General features: G+C 45.4%; 1 protein-coding gene across 1 annotated transcript in view; it reads right to left on the bottom strand.

Moving 5' to 3' along the window:
• The window catches only part of MICOS10 (mitochondrial contact site and cristae organizing system subunit 10), a 41,197-nt gene extending 23,013 nt beyond the window's left edge, over positions 1-18,184 (bottom strand). The window contains exon 1 of the mRNA XM_073656203.1: positions 17,990-18,184. Within this exon, the coding sequence (XP_073512304.1) occupies positions 17,990-18,053 (64 nt within the window). The 5' untranslated portion in view covers positions 18,054-18,184. The remainder of the gene's footprint in view (positions 1-17,989) is intronic.
• Between the last annotated feature and the right edge of the window lie 7,702 nt (positions 18,185-25,886).

Raw genomic sequence — 25,886 nt, 5'->3', positions numbered from 1 at the left:
ATCTGCAGGAGTCAGCAATCTGCAGGAGTCAGCAATCTGCAGGAGTCCGCAATCTGCAGGAGTCCGCAATCTGCAGGAGTCCGCAATCTGCAGGAGTCAGCTCCTCTGCTCTACTGTATTAATAACATGGGACTAAAACTTTATCACCATCTGAAATCAGCGGCAAAACTCACATTGTGCAATATGGACCCCAGAAATGGGAATCTCTGAAATCTGCCCTGATAACGTGTTTTGTACTGCGCTCCTGTACACAGATCAGCTCCCTCCTCTGGTTATAGGTCTCGCTTGTCATAGGGGTCCTGTGCTTCGGAAGTATGGAAACGCTGACGACTTATCTCCGTAAGAATGTGGCGGGATCAGGAGACATCAGCGCTCCAGCAATTACAGCCGGCACGCAATCACCTACAGGGTTTACAGTCCCGGGGGTTTCGCAACGCCTGCTGCCTCACCTAGAACATACGCGCCCTCTGTTTCCTATTTGAGGTTGCAATACTTAAAGGGAAAGTGCATTATTATAAAGATCTGATCAGATTATAATAGTTATACAAGTCTTTTATTAGTAGATATAAGGGTCACTGGGAAAGTGGGGCGACAACCTATATGGACGACACGAAGCTTCTCTACGGTTCTGAACGGTCAATCTGTAAATCCCGAAAGCACATGGCGTCCCGGATTTAACCGGGATTTCTCCATCGCTGGACATCTTTAGAGTAAGGTAATGACAGACCTGTCCTGAATCGCAAAACCCTACAATGAGAAAGTGAATTCCAGTCCACACAGCAACACCATCAGCAGCTCCTGCTTATCTCTATCCAATAAAAGCCAATATTAATAAGTATTCATTCCCTCTATTCAGTTTACAAAGTATTTTATATACAGAAGAAAGAGTCCAGCAACTAAAATTACACAGAAAGACAAAATAACAACAGGTTAACGGAAGGCTAAAATAATAATTTACTCATCCTGAGTTACCTCCTGTATTATACTCCAGAGCTGCACTCACTATTCTGCTGGTGCAGTCACTGTGTACATACATTACATTACTGATCCTGAGTTACCTCCTGTATTATACTCCAGAGCTGCACTCACTATTCTGCTGGTGCAGTCACTGTGTACATACATTACATTACTGATCCTGAGTTACCTCCTGTATTATACTCCAGAGCTGCACTCACTATTCCGCTGGTGCAGTCACTGTGTACATACATTACATTACTGATCCTGAGTTACCTCCTGTATTATACTCCAGAGCTGCACTCACTATTCTGCTGGTGCAGTCACTGTGTACATACATTACATTACTGATCCTGAGTTACCTCCTGTATTATACTCCAGAGCTGCACTCACTATTCTGCTGGTGCAGTCACTGTGTACATACATTACATTACTGACCCTGAGTTACCTCCTATATTACACTCCAGAGCTGCACTCACTATTCTGCTGGTGCAGTCACTGTGTACATACATTACATTACTGATCCGGAGTTACCTCATATATTATACCCCAGAGCTGCGCTCACTATTCTGCTGGTGCAGTCACTGTGTACAGACATTACATTACTGATCCTGAGTTACCTCCTGTATTATACTCCAGAGCTGCACTCACTATTCTGCTGGTGTAGTCACTGTGTACATACATTACATTACTGATCCTGAGTTACATCCTGTATTATACTCCAGAGCTGCACTCACTATTCTGCTGGTGCAATCACTGTGTACATACATTACTGATCCTGAGTTACATCCTATATTATACTCCAGAGCTGCACTCACTATTCTGCTGGTGCAGTCACTGTGTACATACATTACTGATCCTGTACTGATCCTGCGTTACATCCTGTATTATACTCCAGAGCTGCACTCACTATTCTGCAGGTGCAGTCACTGTGTACATACATTTCATTACTGATCCTGAGTTACATCCTGTATTATACTCCAGAGCTGCACTCACTATTCTGCTGGTGCAGTCACTGTGTACATACATTACATTACTGATCCTGTACTGATCCTGAGTTACATCCTGTATTATACTCCAGAGCTGCACTCACTATTCTGCAGGTGCAGTCACTGTGTACATACATTTCATTACTGATCCTGAGTTACATCCTGTATTATACTCCAGAGCTGCACTCACTATTTTGCTGGTGCAGTCACTGTGTACATACATTACTGATCCTGAGTTACATCCTATATTATACTCCAGAGCTGCACTCACTATTCTGCTGGTGCAGTCACTGTGTACATACATTACTGATCCTGTACTGATCCTGAGTTACATCCTGTATTATACTCCAGAGCTGCACTCACTATTCTGCAGGTGCAGTCACTGTGTACATACATTTCATTACTGATCCTGAGTTACATCCTGTATTATACCCCAGAGCTGCACTAACTATTTTGCTGGTGCAGTCACTGTGTACATACATTACATTACTGATCCTGAGTTACATCCTATATTATACTCCAGAGCTGCACTCACTATTCTGCTGGTGCAGTCACTGTGTACATACATTACATTACTGATCCTGAGTTACATCCTGTATTATACTCCAGAGCTGCACTAACTATTTTGCTGGTGCAGTCACTGTGTACATACATTACATTACTGATCCTGAGTTACATCCTATATTATACTCCAGAGCTGCACTCACTATTCTGCTGGTGCAGTCACTGTGTACATACATTACATTACTGATCCTGAGTTACATCCTGTATTATACTCCAGAGCTGCACTCACTATTCTGCTGGTGCAGTCACTGTGTACATACATTACATTACTGATCCGGAGTTACATCCTGTATTATACTCCAGAGCTGCACTCACTATTCTGCTGGTGCAGTCACTGTGTACATACATTACATTAGTGATCCTGAGTTGCATCCTGTATTATACTCCAGAGCTGCACTCACTATTCTTCTGGGGCAGTCACTGTGTACATACATTACATTACTGATCCTGAGTTACATCCTGTATTATATTCCAGAGCTGCACTCACTATTCTGCTGGTGGAGTCACTGTGTACATACATTACATTACTGATCCGGAGTTACATCCTGTATTATACTCCAGAGCGGCACTCACTATTCTGCTGGTGGAGTCACTGTGTACATACATTACATTACTGATCCGGAGTTACATCCTGTATTATAATCCAGAGCTGCACTCACTATTCTGCTGGTGGAGTCACTGTGTACATTACATTACTGATCCTGAGTTACCTCCTGTATTATACTCCAGAGCTGCACTCACTATTCTGCTGGTGGAGTCACTGTGTACATACATTACATTACTGATCCTGAGTTACATCCTGTATTATACTCCAGAGCTGCACTCACTATTCTGCAGGTGCAGTCACTGTGTACATACATTTCATTACTGATCCTGAGTTACATCCTGTATTATACTCCAGAGCTGCACTCACTATTTTGCTGGTGCAGTCACTGTGTACATACATTACTGATCCTGAGTTACATCCTATATTATACTCCAGAGCTGCACTCACTATTCTGCTGGTGCAGTCACTGTGTACATACATTACATTACTGATCCTGAGTTACATCCTGTATTATACTCCAGAGCTGCACTCACTATTCTGCTGGTGCAGTCACTGTGTACATACATTACATTACTGATCCTGAGTTACATCCTGTATTATACTCCAGAGCTGCACTCACTATTCTGCTGGTGCAGTCACTGTGTACATACATTACATTACTGATCCTGAGTTACATCCTGTATTATGCTCCAGAGCTGCACTCACTATTCTTCTGGGGCAGTCACTGTGTACATACATTACATTACTGATCCTGAGTTACATCCTGTATTATACTCCAGAGCTGCACTCACTATTCTGCTGGTGCAGTCACTGTGTACATACATTACATTACTGATCCTGAGTTACCTCCTGTATTATACTCCAGAGCCGCACTCACTATTCTGCTGGTGCAGTCACTGTGTACATACATTACATTACTGATCCTGAGTTACATCCTGTATTATACTCCAGAGCCGCACTCACTAATCTGCTGGTGCAGTCACTGTGTACATACATTACATTACTGATCCTGAGTTACATCCTGTATTATACTCCAGAGCTGCACTCACTATTCTGCTGGTGCAATCACTGTGTACATACATTACATTACTGATCCTGAGTTACATCCTGTATTATACTCCAGAGCTGCACTCACTATTCTGCTGGTGCAGTCACTGTGTACATACATTACATTACTGATCCTGAGTTACCTCCTGTATTATACTCCAGAGCTGCACTCACTATTCTGCTGGTGCAGTCACTGTGTACATACATTACATTACTGATCATGAGTTACCTCCTGTATTATACTCCAGAGCCGCACTCACTATTCTGCTGGTGCAGTCACTGTGTACATACATTACATTACTGATCCTGAGTTACCTCCTGTATTATACTCCAGAGCTGCACTCACTATTCTGCTGGTGCAGTCACTGTGTACATACATTACATTACTGATCATGAGTTACCTCCTGTATTATACTCCAGAGCCGCACTCACTATTCTGCTGGTGCAGTCACTGTGTACATACATTACTGATCCTGAGTTACATCCTATATTATACTCCAGAGCTGCACTCACTATTCTGCTGGTGCAGTCACTGTGTACATACATAACATTACTGATCCTGAGTTACCTCCTGTATTATACTTCAGAGCTGCTCTCACTATTCTGCTGGTGCAGTCACTGTGAACATACATTACTTATCCTGAGTTACCTCCTGTATTATACCCCAGAGCTGCACTCACTATTCTGCTGGTGCGGTCACTGTGTACATACATTACATTACTGATCCTGAGTTACCTCTTGTATTATACTCCAGAGCTGCACTCACTATTCTGCTGGTGCAGTCACTGTAAACATACATTACTGATCCTGAGTTACCTCTTGTATTATACTCCAGAGCTGCACTCACTATTCTGCTGGTGCAGTCACTGTAAACATACATTACTGATCCTGAGTTACCTCCTGTAATATATCCCAGAGCTGCACTCACTATTCTGCTGGTGCAGTCACTGTGTACATACATTACATTACTGATCCTGAGTTACATCCTGTATTATACTCCAGAGCTGCACTCACTATTCTGCTGGTGCAGTCACTCTGTACATACATTACATTACTGATCCCGAGTTACATCCTGTATTATACTCCAGAGCTGCACTCACTATTCTGCTGGTGGAGTCACTGTGTACATACATTACATTACTGATCCGGAGTTACATCCTGTATTACACTCCAGAGCTGCACTCACTATTCTGCTGGTGCAGTCACTGTGTACATACATTACACTACTGATCCTGAGTTACATCCTGTATTATATTCCAGAGCTGCACTCACTATTCTGCTGGTGCAGTCACTGTGTACATACATTACATTACTGATCCGGAGTTACATCCTGTATTATACTCCAGAGCAGCGCTCAGTATTCTGCTGGTGGAGTCACTGTGTACATACATTACATTACTGATCCGGAGTTACATCCTGTATTATAATCCAGAGCTGCACTCAATATTCTGCTGGTGGAGTCACTGTGTACATACATTACTGATCCTGAGTTACCTCCTGTATTATACTTCAGAGCTGCACTCACTATTCTGCTGGTGCAGTCACTGTGTACATACATTACTGATCCTGAGTTACCTCCTGTATTATACTCCAGAACTGCACTCACTATTCTGCTGGTGCAGTCACTGTGAACATACATTACTGATCCTGAGTTACCTCCTGTATTATACTTCAGAGCTGCACTCACTATTCTGCTGGTGCAGTCACTGTGTACATACATTACTGATCCTGAGTTACATCCTGTATTATACTCCAGAGCTGCACTCACTATTCTGCTGGTGCAGTCACTGTGTACATACATTACATTATTGATCCTGAGTTACCTCCTGTATTATACTCCAGAGCTGCACTCAATATTCTGCTGGTGGAGTCACTGTGTACATACATTACTGATCCTGAGTTACCTCCTGTATTATACTCCAGAGCTGCACTCACTATTCTGCTGGTGCAGTCACTGTGTACATACATTACATTACTGATCCTGAGTTACCTCCTGTATTATACTCCAGAGCTGCACTCACTATTCTGCTGGTGCAGTCACTGTGTACATACATTACATTACTGATCCTGTACTGATCCTGAGTTACATCCTGTATTATACTCCAGAGCTGCACTCACTATTCTGCAGGTGCAGTCACTGTGTACATACATTTCATTACTGATCCTGAGTTACATCCTGTATTATACTCCAGAGCTGCACTCACTATTTTGCTGGTGCAGTCACTGTGTACATACATTTCATTACTGATCCTGAGTTACATCCTGTATTATACTCCAGAGCTGCACTCACTATTTTGCTGGTGCAGTCACTGTGTACATACATTACTGATCCTGAGTTACATCCTATATTATACTCCAGAGCTGCACTCACTATTCTGCTGGTGCAGTCACTGTGTACATACATTACTGATCCTGTACTGATCCTGAGTTACATCCTGTATTATACTCCAGAGCTGCACTCACTATTCTGCAGGTGCAGTCACTGTGTACATACATTTCATTACTGATCCTGAGTTACATCCTGTATTATACTCCAGAGCTGCACTAACTATTTTGCAGGTGCAGTCACTGTGTACATACATTACATTACTGATCCTGAGTTACATCCTATATTATACTCCAGAGCTGCACTCACTATTCTGCTGGTGCAGTCACTGTGTACATACATTACATTACTGATCCTGAGTTACATCCTGTATTATACTCCAGAGCTGCACTCACTATTCTGCTGGTGCAGTCACTGTGTACATACATTACATTACTGATCCGGAGTTACATCCTGTATTATACTCCAGAGCTGCACTCACTATTCTGCTGGTGCAGTCACTGTGTACATACATTACATTACTGATCCGGAGTTACATCCTGTATTATACTCCAGAGCTGCACTCACTATTCTGCTGGTGCAGTCACTGTGTACATACATTACATTAGTGATCCTGAGTTGCATCCTGTATTATACTCCAGAGCTGCACTCACTATTCTTCTGGGGCAGTCACTGTGTACATACATTACATTACTGATCCTGAGTTACATCCTGTATTATATTCCAGAGCTGCACTCACTATTCTGCTGGTGGAGTCACTGTGTACATACATTACATTACTGATCCGGAGTTACATCCTGTATTATACTCCAGAGCGGCACTCACTATTCTGCTGGTGGAGTCACTGTGTACATACATTACATTACTGATCCGGAGTTACATCCTGTATTATAATCCAGAGCTGCACTCACTATTCTGCTGGTGGAGTCACTGTGTACATTACATTACTGATCCTGAGTTACCTCCTGTATTATACTCCAGAGCTGCACTCACTATTCTGCTGGTGGAGTCACTGTGTACATACATTACATTACTGATCCTGAGTTACATCCTGTATTATACTCCAGAGCTGCACTCACTATTCTGCAGGTGCAGTCACTGTGTACATACATTTCATTACTGATCCTGAGTTACATCCTGTATTATACTCCAGAGCTGCACTCACTATTTTGCTGGTGCAGTCACTGTGTACATACATTACTGATCCTGAGTTACATCCTATATTATACTCCAGAGCTGCACTCACTATTCTGCTGGTGCAGTCACTGTGTACATACATTACATTACTGATCCTGAGTTACATCCTGTATTATACTCCAGAGCTGCACTCACTATTCTGCTGGTGCAGTCACTGTGTACATACATTACATTACTGATCCTGAGTTACATCCTGTATTATACTCCAGAGCTGCACTCACTATTCTGCTGGTGCAGTCACTGTGTACATACATTACATTAGTGATCCTGAGTTGCATCCTGTATTATACTCCAGAGCTGCACTCACTATTCTTCTGGGGCAGTCACTGTGTACATACATTACATTACTGATCCTGAGTTACCTCCTGTATTATACTCCAGAGCTGCACTCACTATTCTGCTGGTGCAGTCACTGTGTACATACATTACATTACTGATCCTGAGTTACCTCCTGTATTATACTCCAGAGCCGCACTCACTATTCTGCTGGTGCAGTCACTGTGTACATACATTACATTACTGATCCTGAGTTACATCCTGTATTATACTCCAGAGCTGCACTCACTAATCTGCTGGTGCAGTCACTGTGTACATACATTACATTACTGATCCTGAGTTACATCCTGTATTATACTCCAGAGCTGCACTCACTATTCTGCTGGTGCAATCACTGTGTACATACATTACATTACTGATCCTGAGTTACATCCTGTATTATACTCCAGAGCTGCACTCACTATTCTGCTGGTGCAGTCACTGTGTACATACATTACATTACTGATCCTGAGTTACCTCCTGTATTATACTCCAGAGCTGCACTCACTATTCTGCTGGTGCAGTCACTGTGTACATACATTACATTACTGATCATGAGTTACCTCCTGTATTATACTCCAGAGCCGCACTCACTATTCTGCTGGTGCAGTCACTGTGTACATACATTACATTACTGATCCTGAGTTACCTCCTGTATTATACTCCAGAGCTGCACTCACTATTCTGCTGGTGCAGTCACTGTGTACATACATTACATTACTGATCATGAGTTACCTCCTGTATTATACTCCAGAGCCGCACTCACTATTCTGCTGGTGCAGTCACTGTGTACATACATTACTGATCCTGAGTTACATCCTATATTATACTCCAGAGCTGCACTCACTATTCTGCTGGTGCAGTCACTGTGTACATACATAACATTACTGATCCTGAGTTACCTCCTGTATTATACTTCAGAGCTGCTCTCACTATTCTGCTGGTGCAGTCACTGTGAACATACATTACTTATCCTGAGTTACCTCCTGTATTATACCCCAGAGCTGCACTCACTATTCTGCTGGTGGAGTCACTGTGTACATACATTACATTACTGATCCGGAGTTACATCCTGTATTATAATCCAGAGCTGCACTCAATATTCTGCTGGTGGAGTCACTGTGTACATACATTACTGATCCTGAGTTACCTCCTGTATTATACTTCAGAGCTGCACTCACTATTCTGCTGGTGCAGTCACTGTGTACATACATTACTGATCCTGAGTTACCTCCTGTATTATACTCCAGAACTGCACTCACTATTCTGCTGGTGCAGTCACTGTGAACATACATTACTGATCCTGAGTTACCTCCTGTATTATACTTCAGAGCTGCACTCACTATTCTGCTGGTGCAGTCACTGTGTACATACATTACTGATCCTGAGTTACATCCTGTATTATACTCCAGAGCTGCACTCACTATTCTGCTGGTGCAGTCACTGTGTACATACATTACATTATTGATCCTGAGTTACCTCCTGTATTATACTCCAGAGCTGCACTCAATATTCTGCTGGTGGAGTCACTGTGTACATACATTACTGATCCTGAGTTACCTCCTGTATTATACTCCAGAGCTGCACTCACTATTCTGCTGGTGCAGTCACTGTGTACATACATTACATTACTGATCCTGAGTTACCTCCTGTATTATACTCCAGAGCCGCACTCACTATTCTGCTGGTGCAGTCACTGTGTACATACATTACTGATCCTGTACTGATCCTGAGTTACATCCTGTATTATACTCCAGAGCTGCACTCACTATTCTGCTGGTGCAGTCACTGTGTACATACATTACATTACTGATCCTGTACTGATCCTGAGTTACATCCTGTATTATACTCCAGAGCTGCACTCACTATTCTGCAGGTGCAGTCACTGTGTACATACATTTCATTACTGATCCTGAGTTACATCCTGTATTATACTCCAGAGCTGCACTCACTATTTTGCTGGTGCAGTCACTGTGTACATACATTACTGATCCTGAGTTACATCCTATATTATACTCCAGAGCTGCACTCACTATTCTGCTGGTGCAGTCACTGTGTACATACATTACTGATCCTGTACTGATCCGGAGTTACATCCTGTATTATACTCCAGAGCTGCACTCACTATTCTGCAGGTGCAGTCACTGTGTACATACATTGCATTACTGATCCTGAGTTACATCCTGTATTATACTCCAGAGCTGCACTCACTATTTTGCTGGTGCAGTCACTGTGTACATACATTACTGATCCTGAGTTACATCCTATATTATACTCCAGAGCTGCACTCACTATTCTGCTGGTGCAGTCACTGTGTACATACATTACATTACTGATCCTGAGTTACATCCTGTATTATACTCCAGAGCTGCACTCACTATTCTGCTGGTGCAGTCACTGTGTACATACATTACATTACTGATCCTGAGTTATATCCTGTATTATACTCCAGAGCTGCACTCACTATTCTGCTGGTGCAGTCACTGTGTACATACATTACACTACTGATCCGGAGTTACATCCTGTATTATACTCCAGAGCTGCACTCACTATTCTGCTGGTGCAGTCACTGTGTACATACATTACATTAGTGATCCTGAGTTGCATCCTGTATTATACTCCAGAGCTGCACTCACTATTCTTCTGGGGCAGTCACTGTGTACATACATTACATTACTGATCCTGAGTTACATCCTGTATTATATTCCAGAGCTGCACTCACTATTCTGCTGGTGGAGTCACTGTGTACATACATTACATTACTGATCCGGAGTTACATCCTGTATTATACTCCAGAGCTGCACTCACTATTCTGCTGGTGGAGTCACTGTGTACATACATTACATTACTGATCCTGAGTTACATCCTGTATTATAATCCAGAGCTGCACTCACTATTCTGCTGGTGGAGTCACTGTGTACATTACATTACTGATCCTGAGTTACCTCCTGTATTATACTCCAGAGCTGCACTCACTATTCTGCTGGTGGAGTCACTGTGTACATACATTACATTACTGATCCTGAGTTACATCCTGTATTATACTCCAGAGCTGCACTCACTGTTCTGCTGGTGCAGTCACTGTGTACATACATTACATTACTGATCCTGAGTTACATCCTGTATTATACCCCAGAGCTGCGCTCACTATTCTGCTGGCGCAATCACTGTGTACATACATTACATTACTGATCCTGAGTTACATCCTGTATTATACTCCAGAGCTGCACTCACTATTCTGCTGGTTCAGTCACTGTGTACATACATTACATTACTGATCCGGAGTTACATCCTGTATTATACTCCAGAGCTGCACTCACTATTCTGCTGGTGCAGTCACTGTGTACATACATTACATTACTGATCCTGAGTTACATCCTGTATTATACTCCAGAGCTGCACTCACTATTCTGCTGGTGCAATCACTGTGTACATACATTACATTACTGATCCTGAGTTACATCCTGTATTATACTCCAGAGCTGCACTCACTATTCTGCTGGTGCAGTCACTGTGTACATACATTACATTACTGATCCGGAGTTACATCCTGTATTATACCCCAGAGCTGCACTCACTATTCTGCTGGTGCAGTCACTGTGTACATACATTACATTACTGATCCTGAGTTACATCCTGTATTATACTCCAGAGCTGCACTCACTATTCTGCTGGTGCAATCACTGTGTACATACATTACATTACTGATCCTGAGTTACATCCTGTATTATACTCCAGAGCTGCACTCACTATTCTGCTGGTGCAATCACTGTGTACATACATTACATTACTGATCCTGAGTTACATCCTGTATTATACTCCAGAGCTGCACTCACTATTCTGCTGGAGCAGTCACTGTGTACATACATTACATTACTGATCCTGAGTTACATCCTGTATTATACTCCAGAGCTGCACTCACTATTCTGCTGGTGCAGTCACTGTGTACATACATTACATTACTGATCATGAGTTGCATCCTGTATTATACTCCAGAGCTGCACTCACTATTCTTCTGGGGCAGTCACTGTGTACATACATTACATTACTGATCCTGAGTTACATCCTGTATTATATTCCAGAGCTGCACTCACTATTCTGCTGGTGGAGTCACTGTGTACATACATTACATTACTGATCCGGAGTTACATCCTGTATTATACTCCAGAGCTGCACTCACTATTCTGCTGGTGGAGTCACTGTGTACATACATTACATTACTGATCCAGAGTTACATCCTGTATTATAATCCAGAGCTGCACTCACTATTCTGCTGGTGGAGTCACTGTGTACATTACATTACTGATCCTGAGTTACCTCCTGTATTATACTCCAGAGCTGCACTCACTATTCTGCTGGTGGAGTCACTGTGTACATTACATTACTGATCCTGAGTTACCTCCTATATTATACTCCAGAGCTGCACTCACTATTCTGCTGGTGCAGTCACTGTGAACATACATTACTGATCCTGAGTTACCTCCTGTATTATACCCCAGAGCTGCACTCACTATTCTGCTGGTGCAGTCACTGTGAACATACATTACTGATCCTGAGTTATATCCTGTATTATACTCCAGAGCTGCTCTCACTATTCTGCTGGTGCAGTCACTGTGAACATACATTACTGATCCTGAGTTACCTCCTGTATTATACCCCAGAGCTGCACTCACTATTCTGCTGGTGCAGTCACTGTGTACATACATTACATTACTGATCCTGAGTTACCTCTTGTATTATACTCCAGAGCTGCACTCACTATTCTGCTGGTGCAGTCACTGTAAACATACATTACTGATCCTGAGTTACCTCTTGTATTATACCCCAGAGCTGGACTTACTATTCTGCTGGTGCAGTCACTGTGTACATACATTACATTACTGATCCGGAGTTACATCCTGTATTATACCCCAGAGCTGCACTCACTATTCTGCTGGTGCAGTCACTGTGTACATACATTACATTACTGATCCTGAGTTACATCCTTTATTAAACTCCAGAGCTGCACTCACTTTTCTGCTGGTGCAGTCACTCTGTACATACATTACATTACTGATCCCGAGTTAAATCCTGTATTATACTCCAGAGCTGCACTCACTATTCTGCTGGTGCAGTCACTGTGTACATACATTACATTACTGATCCTGAGTTACATCCTGTATTATACTCCAGAGCTGCACTCACTATTCTGCTGGTGGAGTCACTGTGTACATACATTACATTACTGATCCGGAGTTACATCCTGTATTATACCCCAGAGCTGCACTCACTATTCTGCTGGTGCAGTCACTGTGTACATACATTACATTACTGATCCTGAGTTACCTCCTGTATTATACTCCAGAGCTGCACTCACTATTCTGCTGGTGCAGTCACTGTGTACATACATTACACTACTGATCCGGAGTTACATCCTGTATTATATTCCAGAGCTGCACTCACTATTCTGCTGGTGCACTCACTGTGTACATACATTACATTACTGATCCTGAGTTACCTCCTGTATTATTCTCCAGAGCTGCACTCACTATTCTGATGGTGGAGTCACTGTGTACATTACATTACTGATCCTGAGTTACCTCCTGTATTATACTCCAGAGCTGCACTCACTATTCTGCTTGTGCAGTCACTGTGAACATACATTACTGATCCTGAGTTACCTCCTGTATTATACCCCAGAGCTGCACTCACTATTCTGCTGGTGCAGTCACTGTGTACATACATTACATTACTGATCCTGAGTTACATCCTGTATTATACTCCAGAGCTGCACTCACTATTCTGCTGGTGCAGTCACTGTGTACATACATTACATTACTGATCCTGAGTTATATCCTGTATTATACTCCAGAGCTGCACTCACTATTCTGCTGGTGCAGTCACTGTGTACATATATTACATTACTGATCCTGAGTTACATCCTGTATTATACTCCAGAGCTGCACTCACTATTCTGCTGGTCAGTCACTGTGTACATACATTACATTACTGATCCTGAGTTACATCCTGTATTATTCTCCAGAGCTGCACTCACTATTCTGATGGTGGAGTCACTGTGTACATTACATTACTGATCCTGAGTTACCTCCTGTATTATACTCCAGAGCTGCACTCACTATTCTGCTTGTGCAGTCACTGTGTACATACATTACATTACTGATCCTGAGTTACATCCTGTATTATACTCCAGAGCTGCTCTCACTATTCTGCTGGTGCAGTCACTGTGAACATACATTACTGATCCTGAGTTACCTCCTGTATTATACCCCAGAGCTGCACTCACTATTCTGCTGGTGCAGTCACTGTGTACATACATTACATTACTGATCCTGAGTTACCTCTTGTATTATACTCCAGAGCTGCACTCACTATTCTGCTGGTGCAGTCACTGTAAACATACATTACTGATCCTGAGTTACCTCCTGTAATATACCCCAGAGCTGCACTCACTATTCTGCTGGTGCAGTCACTGTGTACATACATTACATTACTGATCCTGAGTTACATCCTGTATTATACTCCAGAGCTGCACTCACTATTCTGCTGGTGCAGTCACTCTGTACATACATTACATTACTGATCCCGAGTTACATCCTGTATTATACTCCAGAGCTGCACTCACTATTCTGCTGGTGGAGTCACTGTGTACATACATTACATTACTGATCCGGAGTTACATCCTGTATTACACTCCAGAGCTGCACTCACTATTCTGCTGGTGCAGTCACTGTGTACATACATTACACTACTGATCCTGAGTTACATCCTGTATTATATTCCAGAGCTGCACTCACTATTCTGCTGGTGCAGTCACTGTGTACATACATTACATTACTGATCCTGAGTTACCTCCTGTATTATACTCCAGAGCTGCACTCACTATTCTGCTGGTGCAGTCACTGTGTACATATATTACATTACTGATCCTGAGTTACATCCTGTATTATACTCCAGAGCTGCACTCACTATTCTGCTGGTGCAGTCACTGTGTACATACATAACATTACTGATTCTGAGTTACCTCCTGTATTATACTTCAGAGCTGCACTCACTATTCTGCTGGTGCAGTCACTGTGTACATACATTACTGATCCTGAGTTACATCCTGCATTATCCTCCAGAGCTGCACTCACTATTCTGCTGGTGCAGTCACTGTGTACATACATTACATTACTGATCCTGAGTTACATCCTGTATTATACTCCAGAGCAGCGCTCAGTATTCTGCTGGTGCAGTCACTGTGCACATACATTACATTACTGATCCCGAGTTACCTCCTGTATTATACTGCAGAGCTGCACTCACTATTCTGCTGGTGCAGTCACTGTGTACATACATTACTGATCCTGAGTTACATCCTGTATTATACTCCAGAGCTGCACTCACTATTCTGCTGGTGCAGTCACTGTGTACATACATTACATTATTGATCCTGAGTTACCTCCTGAATTATACTCCAGAGCTGCACTCAATATTCTGCTGGTGGAGTCACTGTGTACATACATTACTGATCCTGAGTTACCTCCTGTATTATACTTCAGAGCTGCACTCACTATTCTGCTGGTGCAGTCACTGTGTACATTACATTACTGATCCTGAGTTACCTCCTGTATTATACTCCAGAACTGCACTCACTATTCTGCTGGTGCAGTCACTGTGAACATACATTACTGATCCTGAGTTACCTCCTGTATTATACTTCAGAGCTGCACTCACTATTCTGCTGGTGCAGTCACTGTGTACATACATTACATTACTGATCCTGAGTTACATCCTGTATTATACTCCAGAGCAGCGCTCAGTATTCTGCTGGTGCAGTCACTGTGTACATACATTACATTACTGATCCTGAGTTACCTCCTGTATTATACTGCAGAGCTGCACTCACTATTCTGCTGGTGCAGTCACTGTGTACATACATTACTGATCCTGAGTTACATCCTGTATTATACTCCAGAGCTGCACTCACTATTCTGCTGGTGCAGTCACTGTGTACATACATTACATTATTGATCCTGAGTTACATCCTGTATTATACCCCAGAGCTGCACTCACTATTCTGCTGGTGCAGTCACTGTGTACATTACATTACTGATCCTGAGTTACCTCCTGTATTATACTCCAGAGCTGCACTCACTATTCTGCTGGTGCAGTCACTGTGAACATACATTACTGATCCTGAGTTACCTCCTGTATTATACTCCAGAGCTGCACTCACTATTCTGCTGGTGCAGTCACTGTGAACATACATTACTGATCCTGAGTTACATCCTGTATTATACTCCAGAGCTGCGCTCACTATTCTGCTGGTGCAGTCACTGTGTACATACATTTCATTACTGATCCTGAGTTACCTCCTGTATTATACTCCAGAGCTGCACTCACTATTCTACTGGTGGAGTCACTGTGTACATACATTACATTACTGATCCTGAGTTACCTCCTGTATTATACTCCAGATCTGCACTCACTATTCTGCTGGTGCAGTCACTGTGTACATACATTACTGATCCTGAGTTACATCCTGTATTATACTCCAGAGCTGCACTCACTATTCTGCTGGTGCAGTCACTGTGTACATACATTACATTATTGATCCTGAGTTACATCCTGTATTATACTCCAGAGCTGCACTCACTATTCTGCTGGTGCAGTCACTGTGTACATACATTACATTACTAATCCTGAGTTACATCCTGTATTATACTCCAGAGCTGCACTCACTATTCTGCTGGTGCAGTCACTGTGTACATACATTACATTGCTGATCCTGAGTTACCTCCTGTATTATACTCCAGAGCTGCACTCACTATTCTGCTGGTAGAGTCACTGTGTACATACATTACATTACTGATCCTGAGTTACATCCTGTATTATACTCCAGAGCTGCACTCACTATTCTGCTGGTGCAGTCACTGTGTACATACATTACTGATCCTGAGTTACATCCTGTATTATACTCCAGAGCTGCACTCACTATTCTGCTGGTGGAGTCACTGTGTACATACATTACATTACTGATCCTGAGTTACATCCTGTATTATACTCCAGAGCTGCACTCACTATTCTGCTGGTGCAGTCACTGTGTACATACATTACATTACTAATCCTGAGTTACAACCTGTATTATACTCCAGAGCTGCACTCACTATTCTGCTGGTGCAGTCACTGTGTACATACATTACATTACTGATCCTGAGTTACATCCTGTATTATACTCCAGAGCTGCACTCACTATTCTGCTGGTGCAGTCACTGTGTACATACATTACATTACTGATCCTGAGTTACATCCTGTATTATACTCCAGAGCTGCACTCACTATTCTGCTGGTGCAGTCACTGTGTACATACATTACTGATCCTGAGTTACATCCTGTATTATACTCCAGAGCTGCACTCACTATTCTGCTGGTGGAGTCACTGTGTACATACATTACATTACTGATCCTGAGTTACATCCTGTATTATACTCCAGAGCTGCACTCACTATTCTGCTGGTGCAGTCACTGTGTACATACATTACATTACTAATCCTGAGTTACATCCTGTATTATACTCCAGAGCTGCACTCACTATTCTGCTGGTGCAGTCACTGTGTACATACATTACATTACTAATCCTGAGTTACATCCTGTATTATACTCCAGAGCTGCACTCACTATTCTGCTGGTGCAGTCACTGTGTACATACATTACATTACTGATCCTGAGTTACCTCCTGTATTATAATCCAGAGCTGCACTCACTATTCTGCTGGTGCAGTCACTGTGTACATGCATTACATTACTGCTCCTGAGTTACATCCTGTATTATACTCCAGAGCTGCACTCACTATTCTGCTGGTGCAGTCACTGTGCACATACATTACATTACTGATCCTGAGTTACCTCCTGTATTATACTCCAGAGCTGCACTCACTATTCTGCTGGTGCAGTCGCTGTGTATATATATACCGGAGCAGATATGACAGGCCGGGCAGTGCTCGTACACAGGTCTGGGCCTCTGGCCGTCATGTCCGCCCGGCTGCACCTCTCCCCAGCTTCACGTTACCGAATTTGACAGCCGCGTCCGCCAGACACCGGTCCCACTTCCTCCCGAGCTCTGACTCCGACATCTTGACCTACAGCGGAGAGCGCAGCCAGACAGCAGAGAGGAGACAAGTCTCGCGTTAACTCCGACCTGCCGGTCTAGTAAACGACAGGGATTCTCGCGAGAACAGGCCCCGGCCGGTCGCTTCTCCCCGTAGTCAAGGTTACCCGCTATCTGACTCACCACGTGCTCCTGACCTTGGACGTTTGAATAACTTTATTGCGAGTTACACAGAATGACACTGCGCCCTGTTGTCACGTGCTGCTCCTGTTCGGTGCTCTGCGCTCTCCCCTAACGACCCGTATTCCTCTATCATACGTACAGTTTTAACTTACTCCGTATTTTCCTGCTTCCTTGTTTTTTTTCTGTTTTTTTGATGTGGATAGAACATCATCTTACCACACAAAGTGCTGCGAAATGGGAAAAACTGAAACTGGGGGCGCGCTTTACATGAGGGGTCTCGTTACATGAGGGAGCGCTTTACATAAGGGGTCTCGTTACATGAGGGAGCGCTTTACATGAGGGGACTCGTTACATGAGGGAGCGCTTTACATGAGAGGACTCGTTACATGAGGGAGCGCTTTACATGAGGGGTCTCGTTACATGAGGGAGCGCTTTACATGTGGGGACTCGTTACATGAGGGAGCGCTTTACATGAGGGGTCTCGTTACATGAGGGAGCGCTTTACATGAGGGGTCTCGTTACATGAGGGAGCACTTTACATGAGGGGTCTCGTTACATGAGGGAGCGCTTTACATGAGGGGTCTCGTTACATGAGGGAGCACTTTACATGAGGGGTCTCGTTACATGAGGGAGCGCTTTACATGTGGGGACTCGTTACATGAGGGAACGCTTTACATGAGGGGTCTCGTTACATGAGGGAGCGCTTTACATGTGGGGACTCGTTACATGAGGGAGCGCTTTACATGAGGGGTCTCGTTACATGAGGGAGCGCTTTACATGAGGGGTCTCGTTACATGAGGGAGCGCTTTACATGAGGGGTCTCGTTATATGAGGGAGCGCTTTACATGAGGGGACTCGTTACATGAGGGAGCGCTTTACATGTGGGGACTCGTTACATGAGGGAGCGCTTTACATGTGGACTCGTTACATGAGGGGGCGCTTTACATGAGGGGTCTCGTTACATGAGGGAGAGCTTTACATGAGGGGACTCGTTACATGAGGGAGCGCTTTACATGAGGGGACTCGTTACATGAGGGAGCGCTTTACATGAGGGGTCTTGTTACATGAGGGAGCGCTTTACATGAGGGGACTCGTTACATGAGGGAGCGCTTTACATGAGGGTTCTTGTTACATGAGGGAGCGCTTTACATGAGGGGTCTCGTTACATGAGGGAGCGCTTTACATGAGGGGTCTCGTTACATGAGGGAGCGCTTTACATGAGAGGACTCGTTACATGAGGGAGCGCTTTACATGTGAGGACTCGTTACATGAGGGAGCGCTTTACATGAGAGGACTCGTTACATGAGGGAGCGCTTTACATGAGGGGTCTCGTTACATGAGGGAGCGCTTTACATGTGAGGACTCGTTACATGAGGGAGCGCTTTACATGTGGGGACTCGTTACATGAGGGAGCGCTTTACATGTGGGGACTCGTTACACGAGGGAGCGCTTTACATGTGAGGACTCGTTACATGAGGGAGCGCTTTACATGAGGGGTCTCGTTATATGAGGGAGCGCTTTACATGAGGGGTCTCGTTATATGAGGGAGCGCTTTACATGTGGGGACTCGTTACATGAGGGAGCGCTTTACATGAGGGGTCTCGTTACATGAGGGAGCGCTTTACATGTGGGGACTCGTTACATGAGGGAGCGCTTTACATGAGGGGACTCGTTACATGAGGGAGCGCTTTACATGTGGGGACTCGTTTCACGAGGGAGCGCTTTACATGTGAGGACTCGTTACATGAGGGAGCGCTTTACATGAGGGGACTCGTTACATGAGGGAGCGCTTTACATGAGGGGACTCGTTACATGAGGGAGCGCTTTACATGTGGGGACTCGTTACATGAGGGAGCGCTTTACATGAGGGGTCTCGTTACATGAGGGAGCGCTTTACATGAGAGGACTCGTTACATGAGGGAGCGCTTTACATGAGAGGACTCGTTACATGAGGGAGCGCTTTACATGAGGGGACTCGTTACATGAGGGAGAGCTTTACATGAGGGGTCTCGTTACATGAGGGAACGCTTTACATGAGGGGTCTCGTTACATGAGGGAGCGCTTTACATGAGGGGACTCGTTACATGAGGGAGAGCTTTACATGAGGGGTCTCGTTACATGAGGGAGCGCTTTACATGAGGGGTCTCGTTACATGAGGGAGCGCTTTACATGAGGGGTCTTGTTACATGAGGGAGCGCTTTACATGTGAGGACTCGTTACATGAGGGAGCGCTTTACATGAGGGGACTCGTTACATGAGGGAGCGCTTTACATGAGTGGACTCGTTACATGAGGGACGGCTTTACATGAGGGGTCTCGTTACATGAGGGAGCGCTTTACATGAGGGGTCTCGTTACATGAGGGAGCGCTTTACATGTGAGGACTCGTTACATGAGGGAGCGCTTTACATGTGAGGACTCGTTACATGAGGGAGCGCTTTACATGTGGGGACTCGTTACATGAGGGAGCGCTTTACATGAGGGGTCTCGTTACATGAGGGAGCGCTTTACATGTGAGGACTCGTTACATGAGGGAGCGCTTTACATGTGGGGACTCGTTACATGAGGGAGCGCTTTACATGAGAGGACTCGTTACATGAGGGAGCGCTTTACATGAGAGGACTCGTTACATGAGGGAGCGCTTTACATGAGGGGACTCGTTACATGAGGGAGAGCTTTAAATGAGGGGTCTCGTTACATGAGGGAGCGCTTTACATGAGGGGTCTCGTTACATGAGGGAGCGCTTTACATATGGGGACTCGTTACATGAGGGAGAGCTTTACATGAGGGGTCTCGTTACATGAGGGAGCGCTTTACATGAGGGGTCTCGTTACATGAGGGAGCGCTTTACATGAGGGGTCTTGTTACATGAGGGAGCGCTTTACATGTGAGGACTCGTTACATGAGGGAGCGCTTTACATGAGGGGACTCGTTACATGAGGGAGCGCTTTACATGAGTGGACTCGTTACATGAGGGAGGGCTTTACATGAGGGGTCTCGTTACATGAGGGAGCGCTTTACATGAGGGGTCTCGTTACATGAGGGAGCGCTTTACATGAGGGGTCTCGTTACATGAGGGAGCGCTTTACATGTGAGGACTCGTTACATGAGGGAGCGCTTTACATGAGGGGTCTCGTTACATGAGGGAGCGCTTTACATGTGAGGACTCGTTACATGAGGGAGCGCTTTACATGTGGGGACTCGTTACATGAGGGAGCGCTTTACATGAGGGGTCTCGTTACATGAGGGAGCGCTTTACATGTGAGGACTCGTTACATGAGGGAGCGCTTTACATATGGGGACTCGTTACATGAGGGAGCGCTTTACATGTGGGGACTCGTTACATGAGGGAGCGCTTTACATGTGGGGACTCGTTACATGAGGGAGCGCTTTACATGAGGGGTCTCGTTACATGAGGGAGCGCTTTACATGTGGGGACTCGTTACACGAGGGAGCGCTTTACATGTGAGGACTCGTTACATGAGGGAGCGCTTTACATGTGGGGACTCGTTACATAAGGGAGCGCTTTACATGAGGGGTCTCGTTATATGAGGGAGCGCTTTACATGTGGGGACTCGTTACATGAGGGAGCGCTTTACATGAGAGGACTCGTTACATGAGGGAGCGCTTTACATGAGAGGACTCGTTACATGAGGGAGCGCTTTACATGTGAGGACTCGTTACATGAGGGAGCGCTTTACATGTGAGGACTCGTTACATGAGGGAGCGCTTTACATGTGGGGACTCGTTACATGAGGGAGCGCTTTACATGAGGGGTCTCGTTACATGAGGGAGCGCTTTACATGTGAGGACTCGTTACATGAGGGAGCGCTTTACATGTGGGCACTCGTTACATGAGGGAGCGCTTTACATGTGGGGACTCGTTACATGAGGGAGCGCTTTACATGAGGGGTCTCGTTACATGAGGGAGCGCTTTACATGTGAGGACTCGTTACATGAGGGAGCGCTTTACATGTGGGCACTCGTTACATGAGGGAGCGCTTTACATGTGGGGACTCGTTACATGAGGGAGCGCTTTACATGAGGGGTCTCGTTACATGAGGGAGCGCTTTACATGAGGGGACTCGTTACACGAGGGAGCGCTTTACATGTGAGGACTCGTTACATGAGGGAGCGCTTTACATGTGGGGACTCGTTACATGAGGGAGCGCTTTACATGAGGGGTCTCGTTATATGAGGGAGCGCTTTACATGAGGGGTCTCGTTATATGAGGGGGCGCTTTACATGAGGGGTCTCGTTATATGAGGGAGCGCTTTACATGTGGGGACTCGTTACATGAGGGAGCGCTTTACATGAGGGGTCTCGTTATATGAGGGAGCGCTTTACATGAGGGGTCTCGTTACATGAGGGAGCGCTTTACATGAGGGGTCTCGTTACATGAGGGAGCGCTTTACATGAGGGGTCTCGTTACATGAGGGAGCGCTTTACATGTGAGGACTCGTTACATGAGGGAGCGCTTTACATGAGAGGACTCGTTACATGAGGGAGCGCTTTACATGTGGGGACTCGTTACATGAGGGAGCGCTTTACATGTGGGGACTCGTTACATGAGGGAGCGCTTTACATGTGGGGACTCGTTACATGAGGGAGCGCTTTACATGAGGGGTCTCGTTACATGAGGGAGCGCTTTACATGTGAGGACTCGTTACATGAGGGAGCGCTTTACATGAGAGGACTCGTTACATGAGGGAGCGCTTTACATGTGAGGACTCGTTACATGAGGGAGCGCTTTACATGTGGGGACTCGTTACATGAGGGAGCGCTTTACATGAGAGGACTCGTTACATGAGGGAGCGCTTTACATGAGAGGACTCGTTACATGAGGGAGCGCTTTACATGTGAGGACTCGTTACATGAGGGAGCGCTTTACATGTGAGGACTCGTTACATGAGGGAGCGCTTTACATGTGGGGACTCGTTACATGAGGGAGCGCTTTACATGAGGGGTCTCGTTACATGAGGGAGCGCTTTACATGTGAGGACTCGTTACATGAGGGAGCGCTTTACATGTGGGCACTCGTTACATGAGGGAGCGCTTTACATGTGGGGACTCGTTACATGAGGGAGCGCTTTACATGAGGGGTCTCGTTACATGAGGGAGCGCTTTACATGTGAGGACTCGTTACATGAGGGAGCGCTTTACATGTGGGCACTCGTTACATGAGGGAGCGCTTTACATGTGGGGACTCGTTACATGAGGGAGCGCTTTACATGAGGGGTCTCGTTACATGAGGGAGCGCTTTACATGTGGGGACTCGTTACACGAGGGAGCGCTTTACATGTGAGGACTCGTTACATGAGGGAGCGCTTTACATGTGGGGACTCGTTACATGAGGGAGCGCTTTACATGAGGGGTCTCGTTATATGAGGGAGCGCTTTACATGAGGGGTCTCGTTATATGAGGGGGCGCTTTACATGAGGGGTCTCGTTATATGAGGGAGCGCTTTACATGTGGGGACTCGTTACATGAGGGAGCGCTTTACATGAGGGGTCTTGTTATATGAGGGAGCGCTTTACATGAGGGGTCTTGTTACATGAGGGAGCGCTTTAAATGAGGGGTCTCGTTACATGAGGGAGCGCTTTACATGAGGGGTCTCGTTACATGAGGGAGCGCTTTACATGAGGGGTCTCGTTACATGAGGGAGCGCTTTACATGTGAGGACTCGTTACATGAGGGAGCGCTTTACATGAGAGGACTCGTTACATGAGGGAGCGCTTTACATGTGAGGACTCGTTACATGAGGGAGCGCTTTACATGTGAGGACTCGTTACATGAGGGAGCGCTTTACATGTGGGGACTCGTTACATGAGGGAGCGCTTTACATGAGGGGTCTCGTTACATGAGGGAGCGCTTTACATGTGAGGACTCGTTACATGAGGGAGCGCTTTACATGTGGGGACTCGTTACATGAGGGAGCGCTTTACATGAGGGGTCTCGTTACATGAGGGAGCGCTTTACATGAGGGGTCTCGTTACATGAGGGAGCGCTTTACATGTGGGGACTCGTTACACGAGGGAGCGCTTTACATGTGGGGACTCGTTACATGAGGGAGTGCTTTACATGTGGGGACTCGTTACATGAGGGAGCGCTTTACTTGTGGGGACTCGTTACATGAGGGAGTGCTTTACATGTGGGGACTCGTTACATGAGGGAGCGCTTTACATGAGGGGTCTCGTTACATGAGGGAGCGCTTTACATGTGGGGACTCGTTACACGAGGGAGCGCTTTACATGTGAGGACTCGTTACATGAGGGAGCGCTTTACATGTGGGGACTCGTTACATGAGGGAGCGCTTTACATGAGGGGTCTCGTTATATGAGGGAGCGCTTTACATGTGGGGACTCGTTACATGAGGGAGCGCTTTACATGAGAGGACTCGTTACATGAGGGAGCGCTTTACATGAGAGGACTCGTTACATGAGGGAGCGCTTTACATGTGAGGACTCGTTACATGAGGGAGCGCTTTACATGTGAGGACTCGTTACATGAGGGAGCGCTTTACATGTGGGGACTCGTTACATGAGGGAGCGCTTTACATGAGGGGTCTCGTTACATGAGGGAGCGCTTTACATGTGGGGACTCGTTACATGAGGGAGCGCTTTACATGAGAGGACTCGTTACATGAGGGAGCGCTTTACATGAGGGGACTCGTTACATGAGGGAGAGCTTTAAATGAGGGGTCTCGTTACATGAGGGAGCGCTTTACATGAGGGGTCTCGTTACATGAGGGAGCGCTTTACATGAGGGGACTCGTTACATGAGGGAGAGCTTTACATGAGGGGTCTCGTTACATGAGGGAGCGCTTTACATGAGGGGTCTCGTTACATGAGGGAGCGCTTTACATGAGGGGTCTTGTTACATGAGGGAGCGCTTTACATGTGAGGACTCGTTACATGAGGGAGCGCTTTACATGAGGGGACTCGTTACATGAGGGAGCGCTTTACATGAGTGGACTCGTTACATGAGGGAGGGCTTTACATGAGGGGTCTCGTTACATGAGGGAGCGCTTTACATGAGGGGTCTCGTTACATGAGGGAGCGCTTTACATGAGGGGTCTCGTTACATGAGGGAGCGCTTTACATGTGAGGACTCTTTACATGAGGGGTCTCGTTACATGAGGGAGCGCTTTACATGTGAGGACTCGTTACATGAGGGAGCGCTTTACATGTGGGGACTCGTTACATGAGGGAGCGCTTTACATGAGGGGTCTCGTTACATGAGGGAGCGCTTTACATGTGAGGACTCGTTACATGAGGGAGCGCTTTACATGTGGGGACTCGTTACATGAGGGAGCGCTTTACATGTGGGGACTCGTTACATGAGGGAGCGCTTTACATGAGGGGTCTCGTTATATGAGGGAGCGCTTTACATGTGGGGACTCGTTACATGAGGGAGCGCTTTACATGAGAGGACTCGTTACATGAGGGAGCGCTTTACATGAGAGGACTCGTTACATGAGGGAGCGCTTTACATGTGAGGACTCGTTACATGAGGGAGCGCTTTACATGTGAGGACTCGTTACATGAGGGAGCGCTTTACATGAGGGGTCTCGTTACATGAGGGAGCGCTTTACATGTGAGGACTCGTTACATGAGGGAGCGCTTTACATGAGGGGTCTCGTTACATGAGGGAGCGCTTTACATGTGGGGACTCGTT

This window comes from Phyllobates terribilis, unplaced genomic scaffold (assembly GCF_046119375.1).
Source record: "Phyllobates terribilis strain yellow unplaced genomic scaffold, ASM4611937v1 Scaffold_12__6_contigs__length_324123572, whole genome shotgun sequence".
NCBI lineage: Eukaryota > Metazoa > Chordata > Amphibia > Anura > Dendrobatidae > Phyllobates > Phyllobates terribilis.
Note: the sequence above shows the minus strand (reverse complement) of the source record. Positions and strands in the feature narration are given on the sequence as shown.